We start from the raw sequence: 22,587 nt of genomic DNA on the forward strand, positions 1-22,587 counted from the left end.
TATATAAAATATAAATAAAAGTAAACTTGACAGCAAGGCTTTATTTATTTCTAATTTCATAATAATTGAGTATATATTTTTTACTAGTGTTAAGTTGTAATTTGTAAATTCTAATTAACACTAAACATTTTATAACTACCAATGTGTGCAGTTGCATCCAGATACTAATTCTCTGGTTGAACTTCACTTCATTATCTCTGTTCGGTTATCATCCACTCAAAATTATTACACAAACCAAATTTCTTGAAAATAACTGCCGATAGTAATATTATTTCAAATTAAAAAATCTTTTTTCAACAAAAGAGTAACTGGAAATTTCAATTAATTTAATTTGTACATTTGTAACGGTTAACATTTTTCTGTTCGTTTCTGTGAATTAAACATTTTCAGTATTGTATATGAGTTCTTAATATTTAAACATTATTTAAATAAATTACAAAGATTATCCAGAAGGTAACTTTTGAAGGGCTATTAAAAAGCTCAAGAATGTACTTGCGTAACATTTTTAATTCTCTTTTAATTGCAAATATTATACTTTTTTTCTGCATAGTTTATGCCATTGTTGAGATACTTATCATAACAGTGCAACAAAAATGTTATCCCTTCATCATAGAATGATGCCACCAGGGATGCAAGCCACTTATTAATGACTAGTTTGACCTCACCATCATCATGGAAATGTGAGCCAACAAGGAAGTTTTAATCATAGGAACAGGTGACAGTGTGTTGGTACAAAGTGCTTTGGTACAAAGTAATACCATTCAGGTATTACTTCAGAGGATGATATGTATGAGTATCCACCATCTAGACTAGATGGTGGATAACTAGATGGTGGATACTGGTGTTCTTTGGTGGTTGGGTTTCAAGTAACCACACATTTCAGGAATGGTCAAACTGAGACTGTACAAGACTACATTTCATTTACACTCATACATATCATCCTCTGAAGTAATACCTGAACGGTAATTCCCGGAGGCTAAAGCAGGAAAAAGAAAGAAACCTTGAGGCAAGAAGTCAACAATCAAAAAACTTCTTTTTTGTTCCAAAATACTGATATGTGATCTTCCAAATTGATGGCTTATATTCAGAAATTCCCAGTGAATATACGGCTCAAGAAAAATCATCTCATTGTTCTCTCATGTGCGAATATTTGACAAAGTCAAAAATTCCAATGCACGGCCAACCATTTCATTTCGTGATTTCGATTTTTCAGACACATTTTTTATGTAGAAGCAATCATGAAATTTCTGGAAAATGAATGGAAAGAAATGTGGTGGTGAATCATCTCTTTTCTTTAATCTTGTCAATTTTATGCACCAAATCATCAGTAATAAAAGATATTCACAATCAAAAAAGGTCACAAAACACTATTTATAACATGAAAATTTATACATAATACATATATTATACTTATAAAGAAGATTTAACTTTATGCTTGGGAAAACATGCAAGTTATTGGTGTAATTATTGCAGAATTTAATTATTTTCTGGGAGGTTTGACGTTACCCATTAAGCATTCTGGTAAGTCTAGCAGATACCAAAGATACACTGACCCTTCAGGTCCTGTAATTCTAAGATTCTGTTCCATGCAAAAACAGCACATGGCGTTAACTGTAGTAGCAAAATTGTTAATGTATAAAAAAAATTCTTAGAAGCAAATTTTACAAATTTATGTTTTTTTAGATTTTCTTTTCAAAAGTTGATATCAAATTCCTTATACATACCACTAAGTAAATATGATTAAACTTACAGTTAGGATCAATCAGCTGTTTATACACAACATTATAACCATATTTTTTTTGTAACGTGACAGCTAAAGTAGTTTTTATGAAGTCTGTATCAGATGATATATAACAAACTAATATATCATAAATTTTATCATCTGAAAAAGAAAAACAAAACCTAAATATAAAACAAATAAATAATTAAAACATCACAAAGAGATGTAATAAAACAAACAATGTTTAAACCAACTGTTGGCAAGTACATGTATCATACAAAAAGAGAGATCTATTTGAAAAAAAAAATCATGTATGATGTTTATCTTTACAAAAACTACAAAAACTATAATCAGATTTGCCCCTAAAGGATGGTTGTTTTTAACACAGCTTATGCATATCCTGTACGAGCATTTACAATGAGTTGTCCTGTTCTTTTCTTGATTTTCTTTCTGTGCAGCAGGTGGATTTTTCTTTTAGCCTCCTTGTTTGCATTTTTTATGTCATACCAAGTAATTCTAAAGATTAAATTCTGACATTAGAAGGATTAAATTCATAACGAATCTGTGTGACCGGTTCAGTACCATTTGAATATAAAATTCAGAAACAATTATATCAATGATTGAATGGTAGCATTAAGAGAGACTGAAAGCTTACAAAATACAGGTATCATAACACATCAGTGGAAATGTGAATACCAGACAATGAGAACTTGCAGTGCATGAAAATTATATGCATTAAAAGAAAAATACAGCAGCCTGTGTTAATAAAGTAAATTAGGCTTAAAAAAAAGGGTCAAAGACAAGAGGGTATTTATCGATTATACAGGACCCCTACTGAGAACCAATTATTTTTTTGCATTTTACTTGTTTTAGTAAATTTATATCATTTATCTATTAGTTTATTATTTATGATATGAATTTAGAAGTATAAGATAATAATTTTACATAACTTTTGTTACACGATAAAACTTTCGTAATAATGGTATCAATATACATTTGTTTCTAGACTAATTGGTTTAGTTTATAATTTTATAGTATGCTGTGCATTTGATTTATCTTTACATGTAGTGTTGCATAAAAATTTGGTAATTACCAAATTCTGAGCACCAAGGAATAAATTTTCCAAGCGCAAGGTCTGTTACCGAGAGTGAAATTATGTGAAAACCAACATAAATATAACTTGTATTTTGAACCATATGCATACTGGAGATGCACAACTAAAAACTGTCGTAAAAAAATTACTTGTACAAGTTGAAACATGGTTCGAGGGTAGTCGTCTTTCGTTCCTAACAGCATTAAGGTTTTTGTATTGTTGGACGGAACAGTTTGAAATGGTACCAATGACATCTCGATATGAGTTATGAAACTACAGTTTACTGGTGCACATATTGTCGAGAAGTATATATATCAGCCATGGAATGAATTTCATGTAAAAATATTGGCGTTGCAGTTTGTGAACTTTCTAAAAAATTAGGGTCAAATCCTTTTTATCTTGCTTTGTATTTTATCAATTCAATCATAAATTGTTTGGCTTTAATGAGGTTTCTTCTACCTTGTAAGCCTTAAAAAACAGGTGATTTTTTTATACAATAAAAAAAATTGGTAAACCAAATAAAGAATTTAGTAAGCGATGAGGATTTACACCAATATCAGAAAAATTAGTTTCGAGAAATATATGTGTAAATTTTACACGTATCACAATCACACAAATAATACTTACCTTGAATCCAAAGCCTTGTTCTCCTTTTGTATAACAATTTACCTAACCGTCACATTTCTTACACTACAGTAATGTTTTGAATATATTAAAAACGAACATCAAATGTATAAAATGATACCCATGCATTTTATTGACACTGGCCTGAAAATCATTATTTTTAATTTTTGTTTGCTAAGAGACTTGTAAACAAAACTCTGTTTCTTTCATTTGTTGATTTCCATGCTTTCTTTTATGTTTACGTCCTGGATGTGAATAACTTCCTCTTTTTCCTTTCTCAATAACAAACGCAATTAAAAATGCTCCATAACCTTGAAAATAAACAAGAAATTTAACGAGCTCTGCTAACCTTATGAAATATATTGATGTACAAACTTTTAAGTGTTTGTCTCAAACTATTGTAACAACCCTACTATATTCTCCAATATAATCTGTTCACAATAGAAAAAGTTTTGGAAAGGATAGGGCAGCTGCAAACCTAAACAATACGGGACAGAGACTCGAGGTGCCATATCACTCACTGCACTCTGAAAGTCTACCTGTATCTCTACTACTTTAACTCATTATAAATTCACAAATATTACGAGTTGATTTGAAAAATTACCAAGTTATTTTTGATATTATTATATAATTTCAGAAAATGTAAATTAAAAAACAAGATACTCTCCTAGTTTTGTAAAACAAGCTCAGAAAAAATTACATACAGATATTTATAGATTAGCATAAAAATAAATTTATACTCACCATATCAATAAGCATACTACTATTTAATTATAGTTTTTTAAATTATTTTTTGTTTCAAAATGATTTCTTCTTACTCAAGAATGCATTGTTGAAGTGTATTTTGAACATTTTTATGTAAATTTATATGATTAGAATGCTGTAATCTATTTAATGGCTAAATATATGGTATGAATCCCAAAGTAAAAAACTGTTTAAAAGGGCATAGTTTATTAAATTTTTAAAAATGTTGATTTTTAACAAGTAAAAGCCTGAAAAAATTGTCTTTTAACAGATCAGAAATTTCTTACAGCATATTTCATAACCAAATGGTGTTACTTAATGCATTAACAAGCACTGTTACATTATTAATTACCTATGCTGATAGACAATGGGAACTTTACTTCCAAATGTTGTAAAAAGGATCATCAGCTATAAAATTAAATTACTTCAAATCTAATATCAGTTAATTCCTAAGTCAAATTAACTTACTACTTGTATGTATATTGTAATAAATTTAATTAAGACACTTACCATCTTCATTTCTTTTATAGCAAAGATTTTTTAAGAATAAAAGAACTGACAACATTATATGTTGATAAACAAATGAGAATGTAATTATTATTAACGAAAGTATCGTAATAATAAATATAACTTTAAACCATGGTACACTTAAATCTCTTCTTTCTCCAGACCAATCTAAAAACAAATAAAAATGACAAAACAATTGAATTTTAAAAATATTTCATTACATTTTTTCACATTGTAGATAGCATAATAGTATTTAGTTAACTAGGGGAAACAGATTTATTACTGATATTATCATACAAGGCAAAATCATTTTACCTAATAAAAACTCATATGGATATGTACTAAAAAGAATGTGTGAGAAATTAATCAGACGAACATAAGAAAGATTATTTGAGAATCTTATTAATGCAACCAACATACTACGTTGATAAAACAGTGTTATAACAACATCTTTAATTAGTGTTACAGAATGGGTAAGCATATACAAAAATGAGGAATGCAGTTTAACAACTCTGAGAGTATATATACAATATTCCCGTGTTTAATGCGATACTCACACAATGCAATATTGATATAACATGGTTAATAAATTCTTTTAAATCTACAAATTTATATTAGGGGAACTACTATCATATATATTATAATTGTAATTAGCTGGTGAAAGAATTTGGTTGCAAAAAATTAGAAGCAATTCTAAGTTTAACAAGAAAAATAGCAAGCTTTTTTATGGAAAATTATCCCTCAATGACCGTTCTGGAAAATTTGCAAGGCAACTGAATATTTGTTAGCATCATATTATGAACTTAATCAAAAATTGCAGCACAGCTGTAAGCAAAGTCTTATTACTAAAATCATGATAAACCAGCCAAACTATGTCAAAATAAATAAATTAACAATTAATATAATCCATCATGTTGATATGTTCTCTAGATTTTTCGGCTTACTTGGAAGTCATCATCAGGAGTTAAAATTAATGCATTTAAGTCAAAATTTTAAAATCATAGTTAAAATTTAAAAACAGTCATGACTGTCACAGTTCTACTAGTATACTGAAGAACTATACATATACTCTGATGGATTAAAATGAAATCAAACGGAACAATGTTATCAAAGAGAAAATTATTAAATTAAATTATTACTTTTGTATATTTATGTTTAGTATATTTTTCAATAATATATATTCTAAAAAATTTTTGCTCATTAATTAAATTTTTATTATTGCAATGTATAAGATATTTTTCCAAATTAGAAGTATTATAATATTTGTAAGAAATACCTAAGATTTTCATGAAATTATTATGATTGTATGTATAACCATATTCTATTATATGTTTAGGAAAGTTAGAGTTTTCTGGTTTATTATTTTTAATACTGTTTATATGCTCTTTAGGCATGTGTGGAAAAAATGTGATTGGTCATACCCATGTAATCAAGTCGCAATCAATACAAACAAGACTGTATACTTCTTGTTTATCAAATTTTGAATTATTACCATATGATTTTTTTTATTAAAATTATTATTAATATATTTAATTAATTTATTAGTAGCATATGCTTGTTTTAAGCAATTTTTTTAATATATTTTTTCAATTTGTTGACTAAAAGGTGTATATTGATTTTTTATATATATTTTATACTTTTTATCAGGTAATAATTTTGTATTGTTACTTATATTAATTTTTTTATTTATTTTATTATATAATTTGTTTGTAGCACCAACATTATAACCGTTAGCAACAGCAATGTTTTTAATAATTTCTATTTCTTTATTTAAGAAAGTTTTATCATGTTTGAGGTATTTTTAACTTACATCCATAAAATACCTCAAAACTTAACTGTGATTTTTAAACTTTGACTTTAATGCATTAATTTTAACTACTGATGATGGCTTCTAAGTAAGTCAAAAGATTTACAAAATTTATCAGTGTGCTGATAAGGTGGATTATATTAATTGTTAATTTATTTATTTAACATATCAGCAGTACCATGTTTGAGAAATTATGTCGTAAAAATGCTACAAACGATGACCAAGAAATTTCAAGCGACAGACATCTGGCCACTACTAAATAAAGACCAACTATTAAATTTTATCTTGATGACAGTGATGAGGGAAAAAATGCTTTCTATTCTATTTTAACATGTGTATGTAATGAAATGTAAATTCAGTTTTCAATTTTTATAATTTCATGTTAAGGTTTTTATATATTTTTTTATGTTACATGAATTATCTGATTTAAATAAAAAATTTTCTTATTGCATATTTCATTTTGTTTTTGTAATTAAAAAAAAAGGCCTTTGAACCTAACCCCTTTTTTATACATAATGTGATTCTCGTGTAATGCGATTCATTTAACACAAAGTTTTCTAGAACAAATAACCAGGTTGAACGAGGTATTACTGAATTGATTTCTAAAACACCTAAAATAAATAAATGATTGAAATAAGAGAATAAATTAAATGCTTCATAAAAAAAAGCTTAAATTAAATGCTTGATAAACATCATACTTGTAATAATGATTTTTACCAGTCATCAAATATTTTCAGTAATTAACTGGGCTGAGGCAAATTCACCTACCCACTCCTGTTTTCCTCAAGTCTCACGTAAACTCTTTTAAGTGCGTGATATTTTCCTTTTCTTCTTAAGTAATATTTAATTTTTACTCTTTTCCATCTTCTCCAAGTGATAGATAAATTATGGTAACAACAAAATTTTCTATTAATCAATGAATCTCAAGTACCCAGTTTTAATAAATGAAATACCAAAATAAAACTCAGTCTAATATTAAAAATAACAAACTTACATAACATGCTCTGATAAGGGATTTAAAGTACAGGCATGAATTAAATTTAAAAAAAAAACACACTTAATTGCATTATTTTATTTATAGAATTCTCTTCTCAAATAGTTTTGTTATATAATGAATAAATTTCAATATGCATGTCCTTCATTACCTGGCAAATTTCCAACTGATATTTAGTTTCTGCCCATACACAATGTAATATCATATCTTCTGTTATGATTATAATCGCTTGAGCGATTCAGGTCATGTAATTTTTGCAAGTAAACAATATATTTAATAACTGATGAATGATGTCTTTTCTTGGTGAAAATCCATACTCAAGAAGTGGAAAATGAAAAAAAAGATATTTAAATCACACATTTACATAATGGAAATTTTTCAATTTTTAATGTATCCCCCACAGAAAAGGTTAAGATTTCTTGGAGATCATGGCCTTCTCAATTTAATCATATGTCCATAAATCTTTTATTCAAAGCCTGGCTAACAAATCCATTAAAGTATAGGGATGCATCATCTGGTTGGAGATAAATTTGATGTACATTTTTGAAATCATCTGATCAAGGTAAATAAGTCGTTTAACAAATTAAAATAAACAGTTCAATTAATAATTTTACTAACAAAAAAGGCCTGTTTATACTACTGTTAATTAAACCAAACATTAACTTTTGGTGTAGTGTGCTTTCTCAAAAGAATATACAACTTTTAGATCACCATATAAGTGAAAAATAGTGTCTATTAACACATTCATAAAGGTGAACATAGCTTCATTAATAAAAATTGCATCATTTAAAAATTATTTTTTTTCTCTAATTTATTTTAAAATTTCAACATTGAACTGGAAATATTTTTCTGCATCATGGCATGCATACTGAAATTTATTGTATATATTAAAACTATTTGAGATGCAGAGTTTGACAAATAAAACAATATGACTGTAAAAAATGTTTGATTTTCTATAACTCCTGCTTTAAGACATGAGACAGATGGATCATCATATAAGAATACGATGATCCTATATTATAAGTACATTAAAAATGACATGGTGAACTTGTTCTACATATTAGTCTTAGTATGCAACCAAAATTTAAGTTATCAGGACAAAATTTATTTATATATAAATCTTAAATGTATATGTGATAAAAGAATCATTAACAGTGTGGTATTTTTAAGCAAATATTGTCAAACATTCTGATTTGGTCAATTATGCAACCCAGAATTTGAAATGTACCTCTCATGTGGTATTAGTGTAATTATTGTTATGAGGGTCATTCAGTAATTAAGAACACTAATTTCTCTTGAGGTAAAACAATTTATTTAATCAATGCAAAGAAATTTTTGTCTTGATGTTAAAGTCAATTTAGCATATTTTCTTTGATGTCATCGCTATAAATCTTACCATGTAGCATCTCTTTGAGTGGACTGAACAAGTAGATATCTGATGAGGCCAAGTCAGGATTGCAAGGGGATGAGGTAGTACTTCCTAATGCAATTTGTTGATAGTTTTTGAGTTATCTGAGCTGTTGAGGCCGGGTGATATCAGGAAGCTGAATGATGCCTTTGTACTGAGATCCAGGGCATTTTTTCAACACTTCACTTTGTTGACGAGCATATTACAGTAGCATACACTCCTTATTATTTGGTGATCTTCTAGAAAATTAACAAAAACCAGGCCTTTGCATCTCAAAAGATAATCATCATGATTTTTTCTGGTGATAGTTGGGTTCAGAATTTCTTCTTGACAAGTGAATTCCTGTGCTTCCATTCCAAGCTCTGTCTTTTTGATTTCAGATGAATTCATGTCTCATCACAGGTTAGGATATTGTGAAAAAAAGCATTGCCTTCTGGTTGATTCTATTGTTTTCACACTGTATACATACAAAGTCTCATCTCCAATGATGATCTGTCAATTCTCTTGGAATCTATCTTGCACTACTTTCTGGTACATGAACTTGTTGATGATAATGTTATGAACTGTACTGACACTTACTTGTAATTTTTCTGCTATATTCTCAATTGTAATCCATCAGTCTTCTTGGATGATAGAGTCTATGGAAGTTTCAAGCACTAAACTTAAACTGGGTGTCTAGAATGGTGCTCATCAGCACTTAAGTTCAGCGGTTTTAAAATCTTTTTACCTGCTTATAAAGATTTTTATAGCTCATAAAAGTCTGTATTTTTTGGTCATAAGAGAGTAAACATTAACGGTTTTTCACCTTTGAAAAGCAAAAGACAGATCACCTGCATGCTGTTCAACTAATTCCCCAACTTCAAATGGACTCGCCATTGTAAAATGAGATTTTTGGGTTATAAACAAAACATTTTTAATCAAATAGCTGATCAAAAGTCATCATAAGGTTACCAACTTACTACTTATTAAAATGTTAGAGAAGGATTTTGGCAAAGATGTTATGTTGATACCAAGAGTTTAAGACCAATACAGGTTTGAAGAAGTCTGTGAAGATGTTGGGAGATAATAAAAGGGTTTAAGTTCTAACGTAATAACTGAAAATATGACAAAATAAAGAAAATTTTGGTCAATATTCATAAAATCACTATCAGTGAAGTTTTCTGAAAAGGTGGGAATCAATTATGGCTCATGTGAAATGATTTTGACTGACATTTTGGGTATGAAATGAGTATCAGAAAAATTTATTCCAAAACTGTCAAATTTTCAACAAAACTAACATCATGGAACAATTGTTCGCTTATATTGCTGAAGGTTTAGAATTATTTAAATGTGATACAACAGGTAACAAAAAATGGGTGTACAATTATGATATTGAACAGAAGGTCAAATCATCCCAATTTAGGGTACCTGAAGAAACAAGATCAAAAAAAGCATGTCAAGTTCAATTAAGATTCTTTTTATTGTGTGTTTTTTTAGATTACAATGGTATCATCCATTATGAATTCTTAGCATGGTCAAAAAACAATATTACTTATCAGTTTTGTGCCATTTACATGAGAAGTAATCCGAAAAAAATGACCATAAATGTGGGCAAACAATTCTTGGATTTTGCACCAAGAAACTTCATAATTTGTGATAATTTAGCCAAAAATAAGTAGAAAATGAGGATGATGAGGCCCATGTTTTAACAAAATTTGCTGATTTCTAAATCTGAAGAGCTCTGATTGTAAAATAAATCATTTATTGATGTAGGTTAGATTATCTTACTCTAAGAAATATCAACAAATGATCCCAAAATCTGAAACTGCAAATATTACAACATGTCCCCTGCAAACTGAATGAAGTTCCCGTGGGTTTGTATCAGAGACAAATAAATTTTTATTCCTATCAGTGTATAATAATACATTATTTAGATCTTTTCAGGAACAGGTGATGTCTGAAGGTGAAAGTCTCCTTTCTGACTCATTGATGTTTTCTGACATCATTTTATATGACTCCATAGATAAAAAAGAGAAGTGAACTTGCATTTTCCTGATGGATCGGGAGGAATTTTAAAACCTTTATTAGAACATCACAAAGTATACAACTAATTATAAAATAAAAAATAAAATTTAATTTATTATTATTTTATTTATTTAATTACTATTTTAAATAATTAATATGAACATTATTCAAACACAAAATAATATTAAAGTAAACATGTGAAGATGTTAAATATAAAAAAAAATTCAAAATTTGGAAGACAATAAAAATTATTATTTAAGTTCATATCGAACAGAGATACAAAAATCTTAATATTAGAGAAAAATGTAATAAGTATTGTTTAAAAATTCATCAAGAGAGAAATATTGTTTCTGTAAAAGAAAATCTTTTAATTGTGTTTTAAATAGATTGGTGGGAAGATGTTCTCAATGGTTTGAGGAGTCCAAAAAATGTACTTACTGTTTTGCTAGTCCATATCTCATTACAAATTTGACTTGATTAGCAATTTTTGGCACTGAGAGACGGTGCCAAAAATTTTCACATATGTGACAATGACCATCAGTATCTTCTTATGACAATGACCACCATTGTCATTTTGTGTGTTCAAAATGACCATCAGCAGCTTCTCTACAACATCCACGGTTCTGAACTGCACACTGAACTATGGCTGTTAGTGTATCTGGTGTAACAGTAGCATATGATTCTATGATTTTTTCAAGTAGCTTGTCGATTGTTGCTGGTTTTTGTCAATACACGTCATTCTTGATGGTCCTCCAGAGGTAGAAATCCGGAGGTGTCAAATCAGGAGACCAAGATGGGTACTCAACACTACCTCTTCGACCCACCCACCATCCAGGTAGAGTTTTATTGAGGTACAACCTGACATCTCGATGGTAATGCGGCAGGCTCCACTTGTTGCACGTAAAAAATTTCATCACCATACAGATTTTGGATGGCAGGCAAAATCCTTGTCTGAAACATATGAAGATACGCCTCACCAGTTATGATACCCTCTAAGAAGAAGGGACCAATCAAACCATCCACTGATGATCACACCACACACTAATCCCCAGTAGATTCACTGCCCTGTCCATGTGAGTGTGAGGATTTTCAGGTGCCCAGTAGACACAATTGTGGTGGTTCACAGTATCGTTAAGTTTGAAGTGCACCTCGTCAGTCCACACAAACTTCCCTGCAAATTCCTCATCCTCGCCAATCATGTGCTGAAACCATTCACAGTACTCTATCCTTCAATCTGGTTTGTCCTCATTCATCGCATGTAACTGTCTTGGAATATACATTTTCCACTCTTCAGAATGCGTCTTACACTTGACCAGCTCACCTCATTTTTGCGCACTCCCTGGTTCATTGATTTTTGTGGCGATTGGGAGAAATGTTGGAATACTGCAACACTGGACTTGTAGCTGTTTGTGGTCAGCCGGATTTTTCCTTGTGCACATCTTTAAACTCTCTCTGCCACTGCCGTTGTACCTTGAGAATGTTCTCGTACTTCCAGTACCACTTCATTACAGCCTTAGGCTCAGCAACTGATAAGTGAACTTCAGTCATTGTTGCCACTCAACTGTCTTCGGCTACACTGGCTAATATGACTGGCTTGTTCCACCAACTACCACCCGCATATGCACAGTATAAATTGCCAACTCAACCTACCATGACAAATTTAATACCTTAAACTACACTACACATTAGATTAGTTGGGTAAGTCTTTTTGTTTACATATTATTTAATTATAAACAGTAAGTATATTTTTTGGACCCCTCTGTATATTAAAACTGGAACAGAAGCATAATAAACTGTGGAGCAGAGGAAATACGTGTCTTTCACTACTGAATAACTTTGATTTTATTATAGAAAAAAAGTTTTAGATTAAATAATGATATTTTTATTGAATTTTTGAAATCAACATAACTTAATTAGGTTTGGAAAATAATGTCAGTAGGATGACATCCTTCTTGTTGGACGCAAATTCAGAGCCTCTACTTAAAGCTCTGCATGGCATTCTACAACATTTCATTCAACACAACTACAATTTCTTGACGAATGGAAATTTTCAGGTCTTCGATTGTGTGTTGTTTGTTCATGTACACCTTGATTATAGGTAGCGCCACAAAAAGAAGTCACTAATCAATAAATAGGGAGAGCTTGGAAACCAAAAAACATTGCTGAATCATGAAATGACATGTCCAAGAAACATTTGTCAAACCACTTCAATCGATGCTCTTGCCATGTGTGCTGAGGCACCATCCTGTTTGAACCACATTTCTCTCTTGTTCACCCAATGCCTTTCCAGTTCTGGATCCAGGAAGTTGTTTAACATGTTGACATAGCATGCTGATGTCACTGTAACTGTTGTTCTCCCTCTTCAAAAAGTAAGGACCAACAATCCCTAATTTGGTGGAGACACAACACCACACTGTTACTTTTGAGCTGTGGAGTGATTTTGGTGTAGTTCATGTGGGTTCTGCAACACCCAGTACCAACAGTTCTGTAGATTAACATAACCATCCAGATAGAAATGGGCTTCGTCCCTCATCATTATTATGACATTTGCATCTTCTGTAAGAATGGCGTTCATTATGCCATAAAATCCCTTTCAGTTAGCTGTTGGACGATCATTATTTTGTACAGGTGAAATTTGAGATCAGAGTGTAAGATGCGATGAAGCGAACAATGTGACATACCCACAGTGCTACAACTATCGCCTAGTAGTTCGTTTCGGACTAGCAAGAGCTGCCCTTCTCACTCTGTCTATATTTTCTGGAGTTTGAACTGAATGGGGAAGGCCAGGTGGTTTTTTCTTCATGACAGATCCAGTACTTCTAAACGCCTCAACCCATCGGAGTATGGTGTTTCAATCTAGAATTACTCTTTGACGTTCGACATTAAAATTTTGACAGAAAAGATGTTGAACTATGACCACAGAATCATTCTTTCTAAAAGCTGCTTGACAGCAAACATATGATATTCTACGCTCACACTCTTCATAGTGACTGAAACTGTGCAGTCAGACATGTCTGCCAGAGGTCGCTGAAAGTCAATACCCCAACTTGTCGCTGAGTACTAGCAGTTTAAAAAACAAGCGTTTCCTCTGCTCCATCCTGTATAAGGAACCTTTCTTGTAAACCAAACTACTGTGTTAAATTAAATAAAAATAGTTCTATTGTCTGGTTTTATAGAGATGAATATTGTTATTATAATTATTTGTTTAATTATAAATGACCCCTCTTTTAAGCAAAGATTACAAATTCATAAAAATAAAATATTCTGTTTATTACACATACAGATATGGAAAAATGTGCATCATCATAACAATACAACTGTTACATAATGATCATCAGATCACTGTGTCATACTTTGTTCATGCACATATAGTTAGTATAAAAAATAATATACATACCTAATTCATTAAGCGTAGTCCTCATTTGTGTTATTTGATCACCAGAATTGCTAATACTACAAACATAATCACCAAAATCGCTTCTTTTCACATTATCAATTGTATAATATGAACCTAAAATTTGATCTGACTCCCTATAATTGAAAAGAAAAATGAAAATATAAAATTAATCTCATTTATAACAATTGATAATGACCAATAAATATATAATAAAAATATAATATTTTACATTATATTAAATAATTAACATTTTTATAAGATTATTTTCCTGAACTGTATTCCCAGATAATAAGTAATTACTTATCTCTAAATGAATATAATCTATGAGGAAGTAATTAAGAGTAAGAAAGTGAGATGATTAAACGAGAGGATTACTATTCCCCAAAGGGACTGCCTCAAGAAACTTACTGCCTTTCATAGAATTAACCACACATATGATGCGATTAAACATTTTGAACAACTGAATTAAAAGTTATCTCAGTAATGACAAGTTAAATGATTGGATAGGTTTTAAAATATATGTATATAAAAATTAAGCTTGTCCAGACTAATATTTATTGATTATTTTTATAAAATTTTTGTAAAGCTGAAAAGTTTTTTAAAGTAAATCTAAAAAAAATCCTGCTTTTCGATTTTTTAGATCTTTGAAGACAATATTTTCCATTATGTAATCAAATTATTTTTTTAATTATTCAGTTTGATAAATAATAAAACTATAAATCTTTGAAATATCATTCAGTTTTATATTAATTGATTTTTTTTTTAAATTAAAAAGTAATATTTCCAAAATTATAACTCCAATTTAGAAGATTTCACTATAAACTAAATATTAAATTCAAAATATGATCACATTTTTACATTTCTGCTTATATTGCAACAGTGTAAAAAGAGAAAGTATGGCGATTAGCCAAAAAATTTGGGTACTGTGATTTTTGAAAACAGATATTTCAGACTCTTTAGTCTAAAAAATACAAAAAAAATGTTATATAAATTTCCAGAAGATTGATTTAGGTATGTATGTAAAAACTTGCATCGACATATATTTTTATTAATATTTTTGAATTAGTATTTATGGTTATACATAAATACTTAAAAATGATTAAATTTTTTTATTTATGGGGCACTGTTCTCATAAATTTTGGACAAAATTAAAAAAAGGAGGACAAGTAGTTTTTACAGTGTTATTAATTTTTGACTTTTTGTACAGTGGTTGTAAAAAATATATCTTTAGTATGATAAAAATATTTACTAAGTTTTTAGAATTAAAAAAAAAAATTTGGTGTTAGAGTGAGGGGATATTCTATATTACTTTTAAATAGTTCTTTTTTCATATCTTGAAAACCTGTTAACCACAAAAATTTTATTTTCACTATATATAACCCACCTTTGGCAAGATTTTAGACCCTATTGAAAAAAGAGGCATCACTATACTCATATTTTCTATTTTTAGTAAACTATAATTTTTTAGCCTTGTTCCGTAACATTGCACCAGACTGGGCCGACTTATTAATGTATATAATAAGTTCAATAAAAAACTTTCTAAGTCCTGAAAAAAAGGGGCAGAACAGGACCCGTACTTAAAATATATATATATTTTTTTAATTTTAATAATAAATCCATTTATATCTAGTATAAATATTCATGACATGTTAACTTTTTTTGTTTTTTGTTTTTTTAAATAAAGGATTCCATAGGAATAGACTTGAAGATTAGAAAAAAATTTACAATTTTTTTATAATTTCAGATACTTTATTAGTTTTTTCAAATTTTGGCTGTCATTAATAATGTTATATGAGCTAGCTATCGATAAAAAGTGATTTTTTTTTTCAATTGTCCGCCCAATTACAGGTACTGAAAAAAAAGATGAATTTTGTAGCGCATGAAAAGTGCCAAGCCTTACCAGGATGTGAACCCAGAATCATCTAGATGCAAGATATAGACACTACCATTTTGCTATGGAGATTTGTGAAAGAATATAGTAATATAGAAAGAACTAGTCACTATAAAATAATTACAGTACAGTGATAGGACAGAATGAAAATCATACCTATTATATCAGATTAAAATTAATTTATGGGAAGAGAGTATAAAATGTCAATACTACGTTATAACAGCAAAACAATTTATTTTAAATGGTACCTTTAACTATAAACAATTTAATAATAAATTAATGAAAAATAAAATAGTACTTCAGTTAGAAAAAAAATCAGTGCAAAAAATAATATTTTGATTATGGCACTTATGATATATGAAGTTCACAATATAATTCTTAGAACAGTTATGTAATGTAATTAATGTCATGATTTGATGAAGTCAGGTGAATAAAAAAATGTTTGTGTACATGTTTTAAATAATAAGTATGTAATCTTCAGCTAACAGAATAATTTTTGTATTAAGTTATTGAAAAAAAAGAAAAAGATTATTTATTAATTTGTATTTTTAATTACAACCATTAAAAGTTGTTTTTCTGCCTTTCATACATAGTTTCCAGGTTCAAGTCCTAGTCAGGTATAGCATTTTTCAAATGCTGTAAAATTCATTATTATCCATCATAGGGATACACTTGTAAATTTTCCAATACTGGAACTCTTGATCTTGTATTATAGCAGACCACAAGAATTTGATGTGGATCAAATACACATTTGGCTTAAAGGTACATTTATTGGCTTAAAAATTTATTAATATCAATAAAAATAAAAGTGAAGTGAGGGTTAGGAATCAACCAAACAATTTTAATAGCCTCAAAACAATTTAATACATGAAACATTTGAACAATTTAACGTTTAATAGTGGAAATATCAGAGAAAAAATATTTTAGTCATTGAAATAGCCCAATTTTGAAATATCTACATATCTATAGAGTTACAAAAACTAGAAAATGGATTGGTATCCAAGTGGTTGGATTTGCTTGTATCATTCAGGTGTCATCTGCAGTCCAGTGTTTTTGAATCCGTGTTTTTAGATATGGCTTTCTGTCTGCTATGCATAAACAAACAGGTCACTGACTTATAGGGCTTCCTCACTACTGTAGGATATGTTCAGGCAACAACAGGGTCCTTTGTCACATACCATTTAAGGAAGTGATAATATCTTTCATTAAGAAGTATGATAACAATCAATACTTAACATTATAATAAAACATAGACCAGACTTTAATTCAAAAGAAATTGTTTGTGAAAAAAAAATTTATATTTCCTAAAATGTTCCAGCACCATTGCATGCACCCTTGATCCATCAGTTGTTTGGCAACAGCCTACTCTCTCTTTTTCTGTTTAGCATCCAGAACCACCTTACGGTATTACTTCAGAGGATGAATGAGGATAATATGTATGAATGTAAATGAAGTATAGTCTTGCATAGTCTCAGGTTGACCATTTCTGAGATGCGCGGTTAATTGAAACTCAACCACCACCAAAGAACACCAGTATCCACGATCTAGTATTCAGATCCATATAAAAGTAACTGCCTTTACTAGGGACTGAACTCTCAACTTGAAACTGAGAGCTCTCAAAGTTCGAAGTTGAGAACTCCCAGCAGATTTGCGGCGACAAGTTTACCAATAGACCAACCCAGAAATATCTTCAATACTTAACATTATCTTTTCCAGATTGGCATCAGCCTACTGTTGCTATCTATTAAAAGTAAATAAATAAATAATAATCATGATTCATCATCGGTGTAAATACCAAAATCATTCACTTAATATAAGCGAACCTACGAATATATACCTTAAAACATCTTTTTTATGAATTCTTGGACTACTTAATATTATTGTCATATTCATTCCTGGTCTATCCCATTTTACTTCATTTTCAGCATCAGGTAAATCAATTTTCCCTGTAATATAAAAAAAATCATTATGACTAGGATACAAGCATACGATTTCAGTTTTTTAAAAGTGTATTTTTTCAATGTATGTTTTACGATGAATCAGGACTGATTTTACTCAAAAAAAGTAGTTCAGCCCTTGTTTGGACTATTTGTATAGCCACCATTGAAATTTGTAGAATCAATGAATCATTGAAGTAGCATCAATCCTACCAAAATATAAAAATAACAAGGATGCAGTAATTATAAGATTCCCACATCAAGAAATGTTTACTAACATGAATAAGAAGTGATGATTTACTTGGAGAAATCACATCATCCAATCAGGGGTGTTTTATAGATATGGCAGACAATGAACCTTATACCAATAATAACTTGAGATCTGGGATCTTTAGCCAGGATTTCAGCAAAGCTTTACTATGGTCAATTTTTGTTTTTATTACAATTAATAGCCTAAATTTATACTACAATTAATTATTGCTCCTTCAAATACTAAAAAGAACTAGCTTAGGCTTTGTTAAGGAAAATCATTTCATATAAAAAATTCTTTGGAGATCTATTAAAGAGCAAGGAATTCATCAGAATGTTCATGGCTGTAGTCCAAACTAATAATGAACATTTTTTAAAGGAAAATTATGGGAGTTCCTTATAAAAAATATCATCCTTTGATTAATAACTGAAAGGAAATCTACCCATGAAGACTGCTGCACTGCAAGTCAAATATGAATAATCAAAAGTTCCATCAAGGGAGTGGACGGCACCCATCTTGCTCACAGTCTTATAGGATATCACAGCAGACTTATTCACTATGTGAACAATATATTGTAATCAATCATTTTTCCATTGGTCAGCTTTAGTATACACTGTAAAATTTTTTATATTTTTCTTAAAAAAATTAAAAAGTTAACTAACAAATATACAGTTTTGAAAGCAATATCATCCATTTCCATGAATTATAAGACATGTAGAAGAATCCAGTTGAACTATAAAGTTTTCAACCAGATTCTAAAGAGGAGAACGTACATCATCATATTGTAAAGATCTTCTGGAAGCATACTTTTCATGCATATATTTAGAAAGTAAGCCAAATAAATTTTTTTTATAACATTTTTATTAATAATTGTAAATCATTGATTTTATGTTCCATATCTTTCTAAATTAATTAAAAGTTTTAATTATATCAAAAAATTAAACCACACATGGAAAAGGCTATCTAAAATATTACAGAAATTTTAAATTCTTAACAACTAAATTGGCTTAACTAGCCGTGCATTAAAAATCTTAACTAGAATTCTGTACAGAAGAATGGTGGAGGAAGTGTTAGGAGAAGACCAATTTGGTTTCAGGAAAAGTATAGGGACAAGGGAAGCAATTTTAGAGCTCAGATTAATAGTAAAAGGAATATTAAAAAACAAACCAACATACTTGGCATTTATAGAATTTGAGAAAGTATTTGATGACATAGACTGGAATAAAATGTTCAGCATTTAAAAAAAAATTAGGGTGTAAGTATAGAAATAGAATAACAATTGCTAAAATTTACAGGACCAAACTGCAACAGTAATAATCGAAGATTATAAGAAAGAAGCAATAACAAAAAAAGAGAGTCCGACAAGATACTCTCTATCCCTGTCACGTTTTAATTTTTATATAGAACTAGTTGTTAACTAACTATAGAACTAATTGTTAATGATGTTAATGAACAATTTAGATCTGGAATAACAATGCAAGGTGAAAAGATAAAGATGTTAATAATGATTTGCTGATGATATAGTAATTCTAGTTGAGAGTAAAAATGATTTACAAGAAACAATGAATGGCGTGGATGAAGTCCTATGCAAAAACTACCACATGAAAATAAACAAGAACAAAACGAAAGTAATGAAATGAAGTTGAAATAATGTAGATGGACCAATGAATATAAAAATAGGAAGAGAAAAGATTATAGAGGTAGAAAAATTTTTTTATTTGGGAAGTAGAATTACTAAAGATGGACAAAGCAGGAGCGATACAAAATGCTGAATAGCACAGGCGAAACGACCCTTCAGTCAGAAATATAAGTTGTTTACATCAAAAATTAATTTAAAGGTCAGGAAAAGATTTTTGAAAGTATACGTTTGGAGCACACCTTTATATGGAAGTGAAACTTGGATGATCGGAGTACCTGAGAAGAAAAGATCAGAAGCTATTGAAATGCGGTGCTATAGGAGAATTTTAAAAATCAGATGGGTGGATAAAATGACAAATGAAGAGGTGTTGCAGAAAATCAATGAAGAAAGAAGCATTTGGAAAAATGTAGTTAAAAGAAGAGACAGACTTATAGGCCACATACTAAGACATCTTGGACTAGTCGCTTTAATATTGGAGGGACAGGTAGAAGGAAAATATTGTGTGGGCAGGCAACGTTTGGGATATATAAAACAAATTGTTAGGGATGTAGGAGATATACCAAAATGAAACGACTAGCACTAAATAGGAAATCTTGAAGAGCTGCATCAAACCAGTTAAATGACTGAAGACAAAAACAAAAAAATGTTTCTAACTTAACACTTTACTTTTGTTTTATCAGTCCTAAACTTTCAAATATACAGTGCAACATTTTTGACAAAATATTGTCTAAAAAATTTAAACATTTAAGGAAAATTTAAAAATTAAAATCTCTTAATAATGGAAACTAAAATATTCAGTCACAGATAATTCTTCAGAATCTTCTATCTGTAAAGGTCTAAGCAAAATTACATAGATTTATATGATCTATCTCTACAACTACTACAAACTCTTGCTAAAAAATGTATATTCCACATGAGATCATATTCGTTGATTTATATAAAATTGTTTAAAACCAGTTCAATATCTCTAAAATGTAATATGATAAAATGACTCTTCAGCCTATTCACTGAACATAGTCACATAAACTTGCTTGTCATACTACTGGTATGAAATCAAGTGGTCACTTCTCAGGTAGGCTTATAGAATAGAACCTTCAATATCTTAAAAGAATTTCTTTATCATTTATCATATGATATTATCACAAAAATGTTTTTATTATTATTAAAACTCCAGACATATACTTTAAAATTGAAAGTAAGCTGGAAAATGACAGATTTGAAAACCAGTTAGACCTTACAAAAATTAAACAGATCAATTAATCTAGAAACCAGTGCAGCCTGCCTTATTATTTTCCTAACTAATTCATCACTCAATCCAATACTATACTCTTGGTTTTCTCCACCAATCTTTTCCTTACTGTCTTCCCTTGTAAAACAGTTTTATTAATTGATTATCAGTCTGTGAAACTCATTCTGAACATTAAATATTGTTTTCTGTCTTGTAATATGATTGATGATTTTGATTTGATATTCTGGAAACTTTTAGATAACTAAGCACAGCTTTCGTGATTCACAATTTGTAGATAGGTGCATCTCTTGTTCGTTTAGTTTGTTATATCTATGAATCGCTGGAATTTTTAACTGGAACCACACAATGGTTTAGATATAAAATCTAGGAACTGCTGGGATTAAAAGATATGACTGTACTCAGTCTTGAATTATAAACTTTCTGAAAGAGAAAATAAAGAACCATCCCAATGTACTTTATAAAGGGATATAATTAAGGACATTAAAGGATATAAACCAAACAGGATATTTGGTATTCTATACAAAAAATTTAATCTTCATAAAGTTTTTTCTCATATGTCATTGTTTATTTATTCTGAATATATTTTTGTTATACTTAAATCATATTGAGTTATATACATTTTGTCGTTAAAAAAAAAAAATTACATTAATAAATCATGAATTAAGTTTCCTAAGTCAACAGAAAACAAACAGATTTTGCTAAGTAACTTCGAATTAACAATTAAATTGCTAATTATGATCATAATAGTACATTGAATTATTAAAATATATAATAGTTATAATTACCGATAAAAGCTTCGCAGAACATTCGAGCTGTATCTCCAACTTTGACAAAATGTTGACTTGGCAAGTTGTATGTAATTAAAGGTTCATCCATATAACCGCTCATATCTACAAAAGATAAAACAGAAAAAAAAACAAAATAGAATTAAGCAAAATAATTTTAAAAAATCCAGCTATACATTTATTCTATATTAAATGTATAATTAACTCTGTATTATTATTTTAGGAAAAAATCATAAAATTTCTAATTTTGTGATAACTTCATCTAGATGTGGTTGTAGAAAGAAGGTTGCCTATTGCTCATCCCTCTCAGTAGAGGGAAAAGTTTTTTATATGCTATTTAAGAAAAGCTGAAATCTATTGCACACTGGAATATAATGGGAAGACAAAATGTCGCACAAAGTATGACAGGTAATATGGTGTATTTCATTCCCCTACTACTAACATTCCAAAACTCAAGTACCTCCACCCTCTCATTTTCTGTAAGTTGCCATTGTTATGTAGTCGATTACGCTTTCTATGTCGATGTGTCTAAAGAAAC

At 29.4% G+C, this 22,587-nt stretch overlaps 1 protein-coding gene across 1 annotated transcript in view; it reads right to left on the reverse strand.

The window, feature by feature from the left end:
* LOC142332708 (X-linked interleukin-1 receptor accessory protein-like 2) overlaps positions 1–22,587 on the reverse strand; it is a 145,234-nt gene that overhangs the window by 7,169 nt on the left and 115,478 nt on the right. Inside the window, exons 3-7 of the mRNA XM_075379284.1 lie at positions 22,050–22,154; positions 18,027–18,135; positions 14,299–14,432; positions 4,692–4,856; positions 1,751–1,882 (exon numbers count right to left, since the gene is read on the reverse strand). Of these exons, the coding sequence (XP_075235399.1) occupies positions 1,751–1,882; positions 4,692–4,856; positions 14,299–14,432; positions 18,027–18,135; positions 22,050–22,154 (645 nt within the window). The remainder of the gene's footprint in view (positions 1–1,750; positions 1,883–4,691; positions 4,857–14,298; positions 14,433–18,026; positions 18,136–22,049; positions 22,155–22,587) is intronic.

Source organism: Lycorma delicatula, chromosome 12 (genome assembly GCF_047948215.1).
Source record: "Lycorma delicatula isolate Av1 chromosome 12, ASM4794821v1, whole genome shotgun sequence".
Classification (NCBI taxonomy): domain Eukaryota; kingdom Metazoa; phylum Arthropoda; class Insecta; order Hemiptera; family Fulgoridae; genus Lycorma; species Lycorma delicatula.